The sequence below is a fragment of the Glycine max genome, chromosome 13 (genome assembly GCF_000004515.6).
Source record: "Glycine max cultivar Williams 82 chromosome 13, Glycine_max_v4.0, whole genome shotgun sequence".
Lineage (NCBI taxonomy): Eukaryota > Viridiplantae > Streptophyta > Magnoliopsida > Fabales > Fabaceae > Glycine > Glycine max.
This window is the reverse complement of record NC_038249.2, coordinates 28,380,424-28,396,788: the sequence shown is the minus strand read 5'-3', so window position 1 is coordinate 28,396,788 and position 16,365 is coordinate 28,380,424. Positions and strand designations below refer to the sequence as shown.

General features: G+C 31.7%; 2 protein-coding genes across 2 annotated transcripts; both read right to left on the bottom strand.

The window, feature by feature from the left end:
* Positions 1 to 245: 245 nt before the first annotated feature.
* LOC732611 (triose phosphate/phosphate translocator, chloroplastic) lies at positions 246 to 5,993 on the bottom strand. The gene is made up of 12 exons (XM_003542673.4): positions 5,616 to 5,993; positions 5,440 to 5,514; positions 5,185 to 5,250; positions 3,890 to 3,968; positions 3,141 to 3,261; positions 2,926 to 3,021; positions 2,409 to 2,521; positions 2,193 to 2,270; positions 1,953 to 2,069; positions 1,333 to 1,432; positions 1,131 to 1,231; positions 246 to 548 (listed from the first exon to the last, which is right to left on the bottom strand). The coding sequence occupies exons 1-12, from the start codon at positions 5,870 to 5,872 to the stop codon at positions 531 to 533; spliced, it is 1,221 nt and encodes a 406-aa protein (XP_003542721.1). The 5' UTR covers positions 5,873 to 5,993; the 3' UTR covers positions 246 to 530.
* Positions 5,994 to 10,171: 4,178 nt separating this feature from the next.
* LOC100784415 (protein DMP4) lies at positions 10,172 to 11,032 on the bottom strand. The gene has a single exon (XM_003541476.5). It carries the CDS (start codon positions 10,962 to 10,964, stop codon positions 10,311 to 10,313), a length of 654 nt encoding a protein of 217 aa, XP_003541524.1. The 5' UTR covers positions 10,965 to 11,032; the 3' UTR covers positions 10,172 to 10,310.
* Positions 11,033 to 16,365: the final 5,333 nt, after the last annotated feature.

The window sequence follows — 16,365 nt, the reverse complement described above, 5'->3', positions numbered from 1 at the left end:
TTGTTGAGTTATTTCACTTATTCTTCCATTAGTTGTTTATCTGTCATTGTAACATGTCTATATCAAACAGGGTACACCACTGGATTCAATTAATGCAATCAGAATAATATTTCCCTCAGATTCATTCTCTAAATCAATTATATATTTTCTTCTATCTGCAATGATCTTTTCAAGCCTAGATTTTTTTAACATGACTATTGAACTTGAACCTACTAGTTGATTCAACTGCAGTAGATTGCTGATCATTTTTCAGCTAATATAATAGTTTCAATAGCTCTTTATGGGAATCAAGGGTACGACATTTTCCAGTCAACACGAGAAGACTGATAATCAGCAGCGAGACATTGTTTTCTGAATGAAGAGAGAAAAAGGAAAAAAAGGAAAAAGAAAATATTTGACAAAAATAGAAGGAAAAATAAAAGGGCGCTATCACAAGGATAGTACAACACTGAACCAGTCACTCAATTATTTTGAAGGAAATTTGTGGTGATTTACAGTGCAAGACATCCTCCAGGTTGACGACTTTCCTCTTATGCTGCTTTTGCTTGCTGACAAGAAAACCAAAAGAAAATTGTGTCAGTTAATTGTATTTTCGTGTTGCTATATATGTGGTCCATAGATATTTTGAAGACCACGGTTGAGGTAAAATCCATTCAAAGTGCATTTCAATCTTACCAAAAAAATAAAAAAGGTGCACTCATTAAAAAAATTGTGATCAACAATTTATGCTTAAACGAACCAGCGACCCAGAAAAGAGTAAAAAAGAAAACTGAAAATAACATTCGTTGGTGGAAAAGTAAAACTAGATAAATGCTAATTCATTCTTTTAAACACACTTGTAGTTGAAATTTATTTAAAACACAAAATTGTGCAAGTCTTACTCCTACTAATTTAATGAGCTTCATTAGTTATTTTATAATTTTCAATAAATTTTAATCAATAAATGAGTATATCAAGAAATGTGTTAGAAAATATAGTGACACTCCTCAAAAGTATATTAGTATATATAGTGGTGACTTATAAAGCATCTACGCAGAAAGTGGTTTATACTTGCGAATGAACAATAACTTTTCAAGTTTCAACCAATTTAATATGCAGTTATGGTACAAATAAATTAAGACAATACTCACTCGCTTTTCTTCCTCCATTCTGGCTTTGATGAACGAGTAGAGTGCCACACCAGCAATTGCAATGGCTGTTCCAATACCAGTTTGGGTGCTAATCTTGTTACCTGTATGAAGCAATTACCCAGTCAGAATGTTTAAAAGCAATAAATAAACACTTGTTGAAAGTTAAAGTTTAATAGCAATCAAGGGAGATAAAGATATTTACCGAAGACTATAATAGAGAATCCAATGACAAATACACGTTTCAGTACGTTCCCAACTGCATGAGTGAGAGGAGCCACTCTCTCCAGTGTGTTGGTAGCCACCTATGGCGACAAAAAATGTAGATATATATCATTGCCAATTTAGAATAGGATATGAATTTAATTAGAATGTGCAATCTGTTATCAAATCATAAATTTTTATGCATGATAAAACTGTTAACTTTTATAATAACTATTTTCAAAGTCATATCTAAAATAATTTCTAATTAATTGATGATGTAAATCTTTTTATACAGATAGTATATCAAAGTATCAAACTCAAACTCAAAAGATATTGTGTTTCTGCGAAAGGAATTTAATAGATGAGCAACAATAGTCAATAAGAAACTCCTCCCAGGTGGAAATAGGACAAAATAAATTAATTGAAACAACATTTTAGTATAGAAAAATGCTGATACATTCTCTTAGGAATTTAAACATCAAAACTATTAAATGAAAAGTCGTTTCTTAAAATCCTAACATATTACATGTAATGTTTTCCATTAAATACCTTTTTTTAAGTAGAAGGTAATCTTCAAACTCATCCAAAATTTAAACTATTGCATCAAAAAGAAGGATTTACCTGGTTGTAGAGATGGTAAAACATACCAACCCAGAAGAGATCTGAGACGAACTTGACCAAACCTACTTTAGCAATAGCATCATTGAAGCCGTGCTTCAACAGTGTGGGCCCTTCCAACTGTGGTATCAAATAATGATTGATCACGGATGCAATGCCAAAAACAATAGCTAAGCAACTTATTATATAAAATCGACAATACAAATTAAATTTTCAAGGGGAATTTAGACAGGTTTCACTCACAATTACGGCAGGTGGTATACACACAATTAGAGCAATGATGGAAATGTAGGCATAGATATTGGTACTGTCCATATCAGTCTGCACAAAGAGTTATTTAATAATAATATGAAAGAGCAATAGTCAGTATAGTATGAAGAGTTGAAGACATAAAAGTAATTTCATGGAAATCAGAAATTCAAACAAATTTAGAAGTGTATATCTAGCATAGGAGATAACCATGGCTTTCTTTGAATAGATGCTTCGGTACGTGAAGGAAATGTTTGAAATCATAGCACTTATGAAGCCGACCCAGTTGAATGAGAGCTCGGTCAAAGATGCCATGGACACACCTGTATATTAGATGATATGCAAGATTATGTTAAGTTCCACTGACTAAATATTCTGCAAATGTACAAATATTACCTGCATTGTCACATAATCTATTTACAATAAACCGAAACAAATATTTACCTTGACAGTTCACCTATAAAAAGTTCATGCATTAATGAAAGAACAAAACTCTCTTTTCAACATACTATCATCTATCAGTTGAAATTCAATTTAGATCCCACTATCAATAGTTTGAGATTGAGAATGGGACCTACTAAATGGAGAATGAGATCCACATGTTTACTAGGACCCATATGAATTATAGCCAATTGGAAAGAGAGTGATTGAAAATGTGTTGCTAACATTTTTTTCAAGAATGGACAAAGGAATCGTATCTCAATTGAATGAACAAGAGGGATGTTACCAATAACAACAGGAGCCAGTGACAGCCACAAAGTGATGGGGATTGATTGGCCAAGTATGAACTGTGAAGCAGCAGCATTGAAGAATGGCTCAAGAGCTGAAACACAAGTTTATTAATGTTAGAAAGTAGATACGTGTATATATATATATATATATATATATATATATATATATATATATATAGTTTCACGTATATATCTCATAAACTTTTATTACCTTTAATGGTATGAGTGAAAGAAACAGCAACTGCAGCAAATGAGACATTGCTGGTCACGTGGCCTAATGCATGGCACACAGCCACCGGAATGAGCAACTTCAGTAGGTTGGAGTCTATAGGCTACAGAACCAACCATATGCCACATTACAAATCAGTATATTACTATTTATATATAGTAATTGAGAGAAATTTTTTATCTACATTTTTTAATTCAAATAGACTTAAATATGTTTTTCGTCCATGTAAGTTCCTTTTTTGATCCTTGTAAGTTGATATTTTTTCAATTTTGGTTCCTATAAGTTTTTTAGTTTATTTTTAGTTCTTCTAAGTTTTAAGTTTTTCAATTTTAGTACCTTTAAGATACTAATTTTTTCATTTATAGTCCCCATAAGTTCACACTTTTAGGAACCAAAATTGAAAAAATATAAACTTACAGGACTAAAAAATGAGTAAAATATTTTACAGGTATTAAAATTAAAAAAAAACAACCACTAAAATTAGAAAAAATAAACTTACAGGACAAAAAAAACACACTAACTTATAGGAAAAAAACATATTTAAGTCATTCAAATGTTCTAACATGTTTACTATGAAACTATAGATAGTGTGACAAAATGTAGATTCAATGAAAATTTGCAATTTGTTAATCGATTAACAGGTTCAATCCATAAAAATCGTGAAGTGGAACTTAGCAATGTGATTTTTTTTTTTTTGGATTCTGGGCTGGGAAATATTGAACTTGACTTACAGCACGTTTAGGAAGTCCCACGGCCCAGCTCACCAAACAGTACGCCACACCCACGAATAAATGGATAACCGATACGAAGCTGCATAAAAGCATAGTTAATTAAAATCAAAACTGATGCTGAACAAAAAGAAAATAAAAATAAAACTTATGTGGAACAAAAGAAAAAAACATAGTCAACGAGAAAATCGGGAATATTTTTTTATTGTTTGTATTTATAATTTATAATTATAATAATCTAATATCTAATAAATGCAGGATAAAATATTATTTATAATATTCAAATATGGCTAACATTTAAATTAATGCATATTAATGAAGCATTTAATTTACACAGAGTGGCAATCTAAATATTTATTACATTGTATTTTTTTGTGTTCACGGATGTTTTCACTAGGTCATATACTAATTCACTGATCCCACTCAATGCAGTGGGACTTTACACTAGGTACTAATTCAGATCACGGATTTTTTTTTATCTTGGGGAAGAGGATCATGGATGTGTGCCACCGACTCAAGAAAATCTTACACACAATGGGAATCAAACAAAAAAATTTCCGCTAAATTAATCATTTTTATTCATGTAAGGGAATGGGACTTTAAATCATTGTCCCAATCCTTTAGGTTTATTAAATTGTATGATTATTACCGTTCATAATAACGATTTCAATAAAGAAAAAAATAAAATAGTAACGCTTTCAAAAACCATACACACAACTTCAAATTAATGGACTGTATACTTTTTTATAATAATAATAATAATAATGTGTAAAAATTAAACTCATTAATGAATTATAAAAATTCAGAAGCAAAACCATATTAGCTATTATTCCCAAGTGTGAGTGTCAATTTAGTAGTAGTGTGCTTGGATTAAAAAAGAAAAAAATAATCCAATCGAACAGAAAGCAAACGTTTTGTTTTATTATCCTCAATTTTATTAAAACTAATTAAAATACACATAATTTTTACCCTTATACCATGTTTTACTCTAATTACGTTCAGTTCAATTCAGTAGGTTCTAACTCATTGCACAGACACTACCAAAGAGTCATTGTAGAGCAAAATATAATAATCCAGAAACACGAAATCGAGATATTTCCTTAAATTAACCTTATTCACAATTCAGAAAAAAAAAAAAAAAAAAAACCTTATTCACTTAACAACCGACGTTAACAAAGGACAGAGAAACATGTCTGCGCATAACATTTCACGGATCCAATCACAATTAACATCAAGACATGAAATTCATGAGCTAACACCACACAAAGTTGAAAATACACATAATCGCTATAACTTACTATGGATAGGGGAAGTAATTGTAGATCTTCTTGTTAAGGATGTTGAAAATCACGTTCAAGAAGTACCTGCATCAGAAAAGGAAAAGGACAAAACCGTAATTTCAACACTCGGAACGATCACAGCCACACATGAAGTCTATCTGTTAAGTGGTTAAAAGTTTAAGCTTAGGGAACGTAAGAGACACAGAACAGGAGCACACGACACAATCATAGGTTGTTTTTTGCGTGTAATAAGAACAGAGTCACGTGACGTACCACGTGAAGAAGAAGAATCCGGTCACCAGAGCCGGATACTTCTCGAAAAACCCCGCCGGAGCAACCTTTGCTTCTCTGTGATAATAATAATTAAAAAATGAAAAAATTGAATGACATTAGTTAGGAGAGTGACGTGGCCGAGTTCGCTGAGTCAGAACGGATGAAACGGACCTCACCCGGCGGAATCACTGCCCTCGGCCGGCGAGGAGGCGGCGGCGAGGCATGGCCGGAGGAGGACGGCCTCCTTCTTCAGCGCCGGCGAGCAGAGCTCTGGGCGCAGTTGCCTCCCCCAAATCAGGTTCCCGCCGTCCGCCACGGAGCCCACGGCCTTCACGGCGACGAGGGAGGGGCCGGCGCCGACCTCCCGCGGCAGCTTGCGGAGGTGAGGGAGGGAGAACAAGGTTCCGGCGCGTGACAGCACTCGCGACTCCATGACGAGGAAGGAATAGCAAGAAGAAGAGAGTGTGTCTGTGTGAGAAAGAGATATGGCTTTCTCGTTTTAGTACCTATGGCTCTAGTTACGGTTTTGTTCTTTCGGGGTTTGGATCTGGTGCTTCGCAGTGTAAAAGAGTCGAGTGTACCTCTCTTATAATTTGTATTAACTCTAAGGAAAAGGTTATTTATGTATTTTAACTTATTCAAATTATTAGTCCACATAAAATCTTTAACAAATCTAATCACGTTCAAGATGGGAAATTTTATATATAAAGATCATAGTAGATGACAAAACTATGGCTCCAAATATTTGACTATATTATTAGTTGAAGAAGAATCTCCCACGACACTAAATGTTGTGGTTGCCGTTGATGTGTGGGGTGATAGAAAGGAGGGTGAGAGATGTTGAAGGAGCAGGATAGTGTGAGGGAGGTGAGAGGAGGATGTGGATTGAGTGAAGAGATAGGTGGGGTCCTCTTATCTGTTGGGGAGAGATTTGTCTCTAGGGTGGAGTGGATGATTGGTGGTGAAGACACGAGAGTATATGTGTGCTCCCTTTTCTTCAAATCTAGGCCTTATCGCCTCCTCTTTCTCTCCTATGTATGGCTTGGAAAAGTTGTGACGGAGGTTATTCAATCACTGTAATTAATGTCACGGAATGGCTCCTTTTTCTCACCAAAAGGCTATATATGCTTTAAATAAACATTAATAATACAAAAAAGTGGGAGGAGGGAATGTGATGATTTTCCTTTTTGTTTTTTGTCACTTTTGTATGTGATCCAAGCTTCTTCTTCTTTTTTTGCGTAGTCGAAATCAAATCAAATTAAATTAAATTAGTAAACCATAAATAAGTTTAATTAACTTGTGTTATCATTAGTTGTGAGGAATAAAAACATCAATGATGGTGTATGAGAAATGTGGCATGGGTGTTCAACTTGAAAAAACAACCTGCTTCAGGTTGGAGGCCTTGGATGGATGTGGCATTGTATGTTGACTATTTTGTAAGTGGAATTGTTAACTTATTGTGTGTTTGTTACTAATGTAAAGATGTCACGGAGCCAGGAGTGCCCAGTGACAACTCGAGCAGGTATATAGTATTTTTTTTTTTTTAAAAATATAGAGTTTATTACGGGATAGCAACGTGTCACAAAATCATAATGAATATCAGATAATTAAATTGACTATGGTTCGAATAATTTATAATATTCATATATGTTTAATTCAAATTACTTCAAAAATATAATTTTCGTCCACTCTCACATATTCGCTCAACTCAATTAAACTTGACCTTTGCTTTTCGATCTGAGGTTTCTACATTTTTTTTATCCAAAGTTGTATTGGTTTATTAATTAAGGAATAGTTGACTCAATAAAATAAAATGTTTTGTTTAGAGAGATTTTTTTTTGAACGACTTTAGAGAGATTTTATTTATGGTATAATTTAATCATGTACTCAAAATAAAGACTAGTAATTAAGTAAAAATAATCTTGTCCCAATTCTTTTTTCTGGTTGTAATCCCGCGCCAGTTAATTTACTCACTCGGTAGTTATTTAGAAAGATTTAGTAAAATGGAAAGAGTTGTGTTTTGAGAGAAAAAAATATTTATGTGGTTTGAATATCTAATTTAATATTTTTAAAATTTTGAAATTAAAAAAATGGCTGCAATTATTCTTTGCAATCATTAAATTTGATAAAGAATAATAGAATTATTAAAATATAAGTGTAAGAAAAAGTCTGATGTCAAAATTATAATGTTTATGTTCCATGGTTGAGTTGCTACATTGTTTCATAGCATCAATTTGGGAAATGGACTTGTGGAGATGACCACGCTATCTTTGAGACCGCATTAGGTCAAGGAGTCTATTGGGATTTTATTCATCAAAATCCCACTCATGAAGACCTTCAATGATGCTATGGAAAGTGATTATTCTGACGTAGTAAGGTTGGCATTGAGAGATTGTAAATTTGTTTATGAAGACCTCCATTTCATAGTTGATGTTGGCGTTGGAACTGGAAACACAATAAAAAGTATTACATAATCAAGAAAAAATGATCTCATCAGCAACCAGAACAACATGCAAAATTGATGATGAACATTTATCTATGGCATCACATGAATTGAATACTTGGTTCGTTGATGATGGTTACACGCTACCCAATGTATATCAATTTTTATCTCTATTTGTAGATTAATTCAACCAAAAGTCAAGTTCGGAAATGATTAAATTGTACAAGTCAAAGGAAAGGAGATAATTTCTATATCAGTCAAGATTTTCAAAGATGTTCTTTTATTGTAAAACTAGATCAAAATCTTAGTGTTGTACAAATGCTGTTTAGCACAAAAGATTGGTCACATCAAGTTGGGATCATTAGATTTCATGCAAGATGCACTTTAGATGACAAAAATTGGCATGGAGTTAAATTAAATAACTATGATGACAGTGATTTAGGCCAAGATATTAATGTGCAACTTGTTGATACTAAAGCGCTTCCAAAATCAAGTTTATAATTCATGAAGTTAAAGCTTGGCATGACAAATCTCAAGGAAGAGTGCTTGAATTTTGAGATTTTGCCTTATTTCAAAATTTAAATTTTTAACAAGTTTTATATTGACTCTTTGTTATTGCTGTAGATTTTTATCTTTCAATTATGTTAGGTAACTAATGAAATCTCAATCAATCTAATAGGAGATACGATATTTTAGGAATTTTTAAATTAGTTATAATCCTATGTATATGCGTTTTATTTTATGGATTTCAATGATAATTTTCTTCTTAAATTTTAATCTCAATTTCTGTTCAAGTTACAAATTCTTTTCCACTAAAGATTTCCAACCTACAACCGAGTGATATAGGTGCCTAGTGGAATTAGGAACGCTTGGATTATTTGTGTGACGTTTCTAAAGTTAAAATGCATATTGTTTTTGTATTAACTTCCACAAGTTATATCACACTTTCAATAAACAACTTGACATTTGTTCGTGTGAACATACTTATATTTATTTCTTAAGCTGTTAGCGGCCATATTAGTAAAGACTTAAGAAAGAAAATGGCTGTTGAATTAAATTGCACTTTTTCTAAACTTGCCATAAGTACTTGCATGGATAAACTCTGAGACAAGTTATAGCATTCGTAGTTTTGTTTATTCGTAATGTTTTCTTCAAGTGTTTGCTTCCTGACTTCGTGCGTATGATGGCTATGGGAAGCTAAGAAACTGTTTGACACAGTTCCTCTGTTTGGGTTTTAAAGGAAAGCTAATGCTGAAGTATTCTGATGACAAAATAAATTAACAGTAAATCTTATCTTTGCAGAAAGTATATATATATATATATATATATATATACACACACATGAATGTTCATTTTAATTAAAGGAATTATGATAATGAATCTTGAATCTGTCATAAATCATGCATAGGGGTCTCTATACAGATGTTATTGCCAACAAACTAGTATACCGGCTCGTTTTGAACTACTAGCTAGTGAAAGAAGTGATGGATTAGAATCAGTGCCTAAAATGTCAAGTTGATGTATAGATTATAACAGGGAAAACAAAGAACTGTGTATTTATTTATCTTTATGGAATTGATGTATATAGATCCAGCTTTGTCTATAGTTAGGTCCACATGTAATTATTCTCTTTCTAGTCTGTTGTCAGTTTGTAAAGGGTTACCCTTTGGATGAATCCATGTTGAGAATTGAATCCGATCCCCTCATCAAATTCCATAAATTGACTAACATTTTTATCCCTCGGTAAAAAACAAAAATGATTTTTTTTTTCAACAACCATAATTAGTGTTTTTGAAAATCCCGAAATATAAGATTCGATCCTTTAGGTCAAGTGTAGAATTAATCTTGAAAATTGGTTTCTCTGCTGTCATCTTTTCGTGTTGTCCCTCCAAAACAACGTCATTTTGAAAGTTATGTTTTCAAAACGACGTCATTTTAAATCAAAACTACATCATTTTGGAGAAACAACACCGGAACAGCACAAAAAAAGACAGCAGAAAGTCAGGTCCTTAATCATGAGTTCCAGATTTAGTTACACTTCAAGTTTTTTATTCCTCTCCAAAATGTATTATGTGAGAATTACACTCAGATTCTCTCCCACAAATTTTTTAAATAGTGTTATCAATTAAATTAGTCTAATTTAATAAAATAAAAATAAAAAATCATTTAATAGAATAAAATTAAATTCAATCTTATTTAGATGTCATGGAATGAACCCCGGTCGAGATGCAAGTAGTAAGAAATTTAAATAATATGTAGAGTTTATAAATTCTAATATCAGTAAGACCATTATCATGGTAACAATGAAATTCAATTGAATTCCTTTTACATATAATGTGTTACAGAACAATAAAATTGAATTGATTACCCAATCAATCGCACTCTTGAAAATGGTCCATACAAATAAATACAGAAACGACCCAACTTTTTACTTTGTTGAAAGTGGAAAACCAATTCCATGTCTCTGTGTAGGAAACGCCACAAAAAGCATGCTACAAAAAGCCCCAATGGCCACAGGCAACACCGTTAAGATTTCCCGTGCCTCATTTGAAGGTGATGGAAAGAAACAACTCACTACATTCTGATCAAACAAAACAACTGCTGCAAAAACCAAAATTGACATCACAGCATGCACGAAATCAATAGGCTTCAATCTATATTTCGCGCCGAGTTCAGGTGAAATTGTGGTTGATCCATCAATGACCCACATGCCCCTGAATGTGGCAAGCCCATAACAAACGTTCCCCTTGTCATCTCTGAAGCTATCAGTGAAGCATTGCAAGAAACAAGAGGCTCCACAAAGAGCCACAAGCATAGAAGTCATGAACTTGCAAACCAAGTCACAGTTTCCTTGGTTTGTGACAATTGGAGACAGAAATTGGAAAGAGAGAACAGTGCCAGTTGGTAAGAGATTCGCCAAATGAGCTGTGCTTTGAAATGCTTGACTCATGGCTCTCTGAATGAGGCTTCTCTTTGCATCATCTGGCACCTCCATAATATTGTGCAAAAGTGGTAGCTTTTGTTCATCATGATTCTTGGAATTATTATACATATACATGTCTTCTTGAACTATAACATCCATTATTGACCACAGAACTTTTCTGCTTCCTTTTGTATTATTCTCATTTGATCAGCTGTTTGTTTTGAAGCATATAGGTTTGTTAAAATTGCATTTATTTTATACCATATAGTTAGGCATTGTGATGATAATGGACTAATTAATTTGAGTAGAACCAAAGAGAGGGAAGGGAGTGTAGTCATGACTTGTAAGAAACAGTAACTGAAACTTGATGAATCAGCTTTTAACTTAATTTGTGGTACTTGGTTTCATCAGGGCCTAAAGTTAGTTAGAAGAAAGGTCACAGAAGGTGCGGTGCTTGTGATTTTTTTAAAACATACGTGATAGTTACGAATATACGAGTTTCCGGAAGATAAGAGAGATAAGGCTTGGGATTTCAACAAGTAACTTCTTAAGAGTGAAGTTTGGTGACAGAGGGAATGTTTTGCTGTGACGCAATGGCAAGAAACTGGGATTTGCATAGGTTTTTGCTTTATAATTAAGCACATGATATACAATATGTATTCAGAGGTTCCACGTAGGAATAGGAAATCTTAATCTGGCACTTTTGCTTAAATACATTACTTCCATAGAAAGTAACTAGATTTAGAGTATCACGTGATTGATTAAAAGAATTATTTTCATTTTTATTTGGTTATTGTATATTTTAATTTAAATATATTATAAATTATTAAATAAAATAAATAATTTAATGAATCTGTGAAAAAGTTAAGTATACGTTAATAAGCTTAGTATAAAAATATGGAGATCTAACCAGGGTAGTTCAAAGATCTAAAAGGACCCAACTCAGGGTATTATGTTGATAAAATATTGTCCAGATATACAGCGGAAATTAATTTTCATCAAGAGTATTTTTTAAAAAATAAATAAAAAAATGGGGGATAGTTGAGAAGATCATGGGCCAGAAATATGCGTATACGCAATTACAGGATAAGTTTGAACTTTCGAAACCTAACGCCCACGAAGAGAAAATTTCATTGGGCTTTTAAGTAAGCCTGTTTTACTATAAACTAGGCCCCGACTTCTTTCCTAGTGTCCATCTGCAGGCCCATTCAACTTATTGGGCTTTATACTCCGGCTGATGGTATGGACAAAACAAAAAAGCTGGTAACGAAAGCTAGCCATTTGAACACATCAAATAATTGACACACTACATATGAGATTATAAATAATTTTGTTATCTCTTAATTTCTTTTATGTTTTTTGTATGCACACGTCAAAAAACACTTCCTAAAATCACAACAGACGACAAAATTTAAATTCTAGATGTAAAAAAACATTATTGACAAAGGAACTAGCCAGTGAACTTCCTCCCAACAATCATGCCAAAATGTGTTTCCAACCAAGTCTCGTTGAGCTGCTCAACATCATCAAAACAAATGGTACCTTTGGTTTTGTCCTTAGCAACAACAAGTACCAAAGCTGGTCTTGTTCTGTCTGTTCCCCACAGCATCTGTTTAGTCTCACTGATTCTTACTAAGGAAGGTGTACATATATTATTCTCACACGTACACACCTATTGGCTATTCTAAATATTTTTTTAGTTTTACTATGCGCAATATCTTAGAATAGTGAAAAAATAAATTCAATTTTCATGGCATTCATTTGGTGTACATGTATATTTGTAGTGTAACGTTAAGTAGATTAATCAATAATAATGAGTGACATAAGTAGTAGTAATTATATTAGAGGAGAATTATATTCACCTTATATGCACTTATAGTTGATAATAAGTCTTAGTTGCTGCTTTTGACAATGACAAACTTCATACCATAGCATGGTGAGAAAAAAAAATCGTTGGCTAGAGTAATTATAGTTGGGAAATGGGGATAAGAATGAGAAAATAATGAAATATACTATTCATATAAAAACCGAACAAAAACTTCATAGCGTCGTTATATATGCTTAGATGATGTATGGAAGTGGTGGTGGTAATGATAGAAATTATGGTAGTGATGATAATGAAATGAATAGTGTGGCAACTGAAATTGAAGTGTTGGTGGTGAATGGTGATGGTTTTCGAAGTAGTTTCCTCAGTGGAGGGTAAGTTAACTCACAATGACACTAGTGGTGGCATTGGATTGGGATAGTGGTGAGATGGACTTGTTGCAATTTTGATGGCAATAATCATCGTGATAATTGCAAGAGCTAGAGGTTTGAGTATGACACCAGTAACATGAAAATGACATTAAGTAGGGACCATATATATAATGTTTTCATTATTTTTAAAAATAAATAATCATCACAGAGAATTAAATGACCGTTCCTTTTTAAAATATTATATGAAAAATATATTTCTTACAAAAGAAATACTAGTACTTCACTTGAGAATTTCAAATCAAGAATTTAGAAAAGAATAAATTTTTTCCTTGATTTTCAAATTGAATATATATTTTGAAAAAACGGAGCTTTTATGCATCAAGAAACTTGTACAGTAAAAGTATTAAAGTAATTCTATATGAACAAGTTGGATTCATTTTGCACTTCAATGGTTATAAAATCAGTAGATATGAACAAAGATATTTTCAAAATGATGAAGAAATACTTGATTCTAAAGTATCATATCCAAGTGGAATAAGAGTACTAATATATATCTTTCAGATCATATACGATCGTGATGTACTATTTGTTGTAAATTTACTAGTAAGATATAATTTCTACCTATACAAAGATTGTTAGATTACTATGAGGTGATGGAATCATTTCATGACTATTTATGAAAAAAAATTATAACAACCATATCACTTAATCATGTGAAACATTAAAATTACAATAGTCAAATCGAGAATGAACTTGGTTGCTAGTTATGGCTTAATATTACACATATAAGACAAATGTGCTTTATTTTCATTAAAAGATATTATTAAGCATCTTATATGAAAATAATACATGTATTGATTAAAAAAGAAAAAAATACATTAAAGTTAATAGAATAAAATATGTTTTAAAAAAAATCATTTAGTATACCCTAAAAATGTTTATGTTCTTATCATACATTGATTGTCCGAGATGCTTCTCAATGGTTTTAAATAGGTCGATCTTTTTCTTGTGATTAACTTAGTTCTTGATTGTTTGACCTTCTCTAAGCGTGAGGGAAAAAAATACAATTTAACTCTTATGCTCAAGTTAGTTATGGTTCAAGGTGTTTAATTATTAATGTATTGTTAGAATGCTTACCTCGTAGTCCCATTTGTTAAGTACTTGGATGAAAAAGGAAAGTTACCAACTTGGTAACATTCTTTTCAACTGCTACTTGGGATATCCACTAAGAATATGGTGGGCCTCACAAGGTTAATTAAGATTTCTAAGTAGTTGAATTAGATATTACATGTTATATAAATTTTATAACAAATTCGTTAACATGATAATTAAGTAAATTTGTTTACCAAGGTACTTCTTATTGTTTCATTTGAAAATCATGCTTACAATTTTGGATTTTACTAACTCATATCTCAAGTGTCATTATATATATTGTATTTTTTTCTTTCTTAATCTCAACTTTTGTTATCGAACTTTTTCTAATAAGGTTTTTAATGAGATCATTTAATAACACATTAAAAAATGAAATATTATTTTTTCTTCCCTAGATTTTTGTGTCACATTTCTAATGAGGTACATTTTCATATAATAAATCGGGTAAATTATGCTTTAAATTCCTTTAAAATTACTAATGTTTGAATTTCATAAATGTCCAACATTTAATTACTTTTAATGAGGATATAATGTGATTAATTTCATTTGCAAATAATTTGATCTTTTTTCTAAGTTATGCTAAAACCTAGTGATCGATGAGGAGTTCAATTACTTTTTGACACACCACAATTGAATATGCCAAAACTTGTTCACTTTAAAGAAAAATATAGATTTAGTTTTTTACTTACATATTTATCTTTTTACTTAAGAAAAATTAATAACAAATAATTTTTTATTAATAGATCTAAAGCTTGAGTTTTAATAGTCTCACCCTAGGCCAACCTTACATTAGCAATATTATGATTATTATCCATTAATAATAGGTGAATAAATCACACTAAGACTCTTACCAGACATATTGTCTCTCAATGCCTATAAAAATCAACAAACATCCCTTTCCCATATGCATGCGTAGTATATTATACATTACGTGTTACTTTGCCAGAATCATACTTAAGTATCAGAGCCTCTATAGATAATCACTACTGTCACACTCTGCCATTGCAGTCCCCTCCTACCTATAGCATTCTTTGCTGGCTTTGAACATTGTTCGTAAGAATCCAATTGAACAAATTCTAAAGAGAATGTCATAAATTAATTATATAATCATAGTTTTTCATATTTTCTTCTATCAAAACTCTTCCATTTACTTGTATAAATACTCCCATGATTATGTGTAAAAGGCGTACGTTGACCATAAAAATCCCAACTACTAGTGTTCTACTTACAGGTATAAACACTTTAAACTCTCGTCACATGTACTCGTATTAATTTAATTCGCTTGAATATGCAGCTTTATTTTTTCTTGATGCCTTATAATAACCTTTTATTTGTTTTGTCCATTTTTTCGGTGGAAGAATCTTTAGCGAATAATATACTCTAGAGTGCAGAATCTGACTGGGGTTAGGTGTGTGTATTGACTTTTCAGTTCTGTATGCACATGAGTTCAACCTATTAGATGATGCAAAAATTCTTGTTTAGAACTCAAAAGATATTTTTATTAAAAATAATTATATTAGAATTAGATAGAATTATTATAAATATATTTTTTCTGAATATTTAGCACAATTATATATTTAAACCTTAAATCTAAAATTAGGCTGAAATAATCATTTATCAATTGAATCACATGATGTGAAAATATGCAAAATAAACCAAAAAAGTTGATTTTTTTTTACAAAAATAAACCAAAAAGTTAATCGCAAAGTCATCGTTTTATATTCATCTTAAAAGACGCTCTTTTCTTTTTGTTGGGAACACATAATAATATACTTATGATATACTTTCTTCTCTCTCTCTCCACATAGCAACATCATATATCATGAGGATGCTCCCCTGTAAGGTTTAGTAATTTCAGACTTTGCTTCCCAGGTAAGAATGGCCAAGTAAAATCATTCACTCATACATTTGCTTTTGGCTTATTCATAGTAATTTATGAAATCCTTTTTTTATCTAACAGTTGCTAGTAATTTTTGCCGTATTTTAGTACTTCCTCCGTCTAAAGAAAACAAAAGGAGAACGATGATACGACCATACATATTTTATTTCAAAAAAAAAAAATAGCATTGTGTGAAAAAGGATATAATGTTAACTGAAAAATTATGAATTTAATTTTTAATTTTAGTATCCCAATTTGCAACTTTTAACTATGAATCTAATTTCTATATAAAAAAAACTATGAATCTAATTTTTTTTAGTTAACTTCGTACTT

What these genes read in the sequence shown, in the direction of transcription:
- LOC732611 (XM_003542673.4), bottom strand. Translation starts at nt 5,872, where the DNA reads ATGGAGTCGCGAGTGCTGTCACGCGCCGGAACCTTGTTCTCCCTCCCT. An exon ending in GGATTCTTCTTCTTCACGTG is followed by an intron (nt 5,251 to 5,439) that starts GTACGTCACGTG and finishes TTTCTGATGCAG; the next exon opens with GTACTTCTTGAACGTGATTT. An exon ending in AATTACTTCCCCTATCCATA is followed by an intron (nt 3,969 to 5,184) that starts GTAAGTTATAGC and finishes GCTTTTATGCAG; the next exon opens with CTTCGTATCGGTTATCCATT.
- LOC100784415 (XM_003541476.5), bottom strand. Translation starts at nt 10,964, where the DNA reads ATGGATGTTATAGTTCAAGAAGACATGTATATGTATAATAATTCCAAG.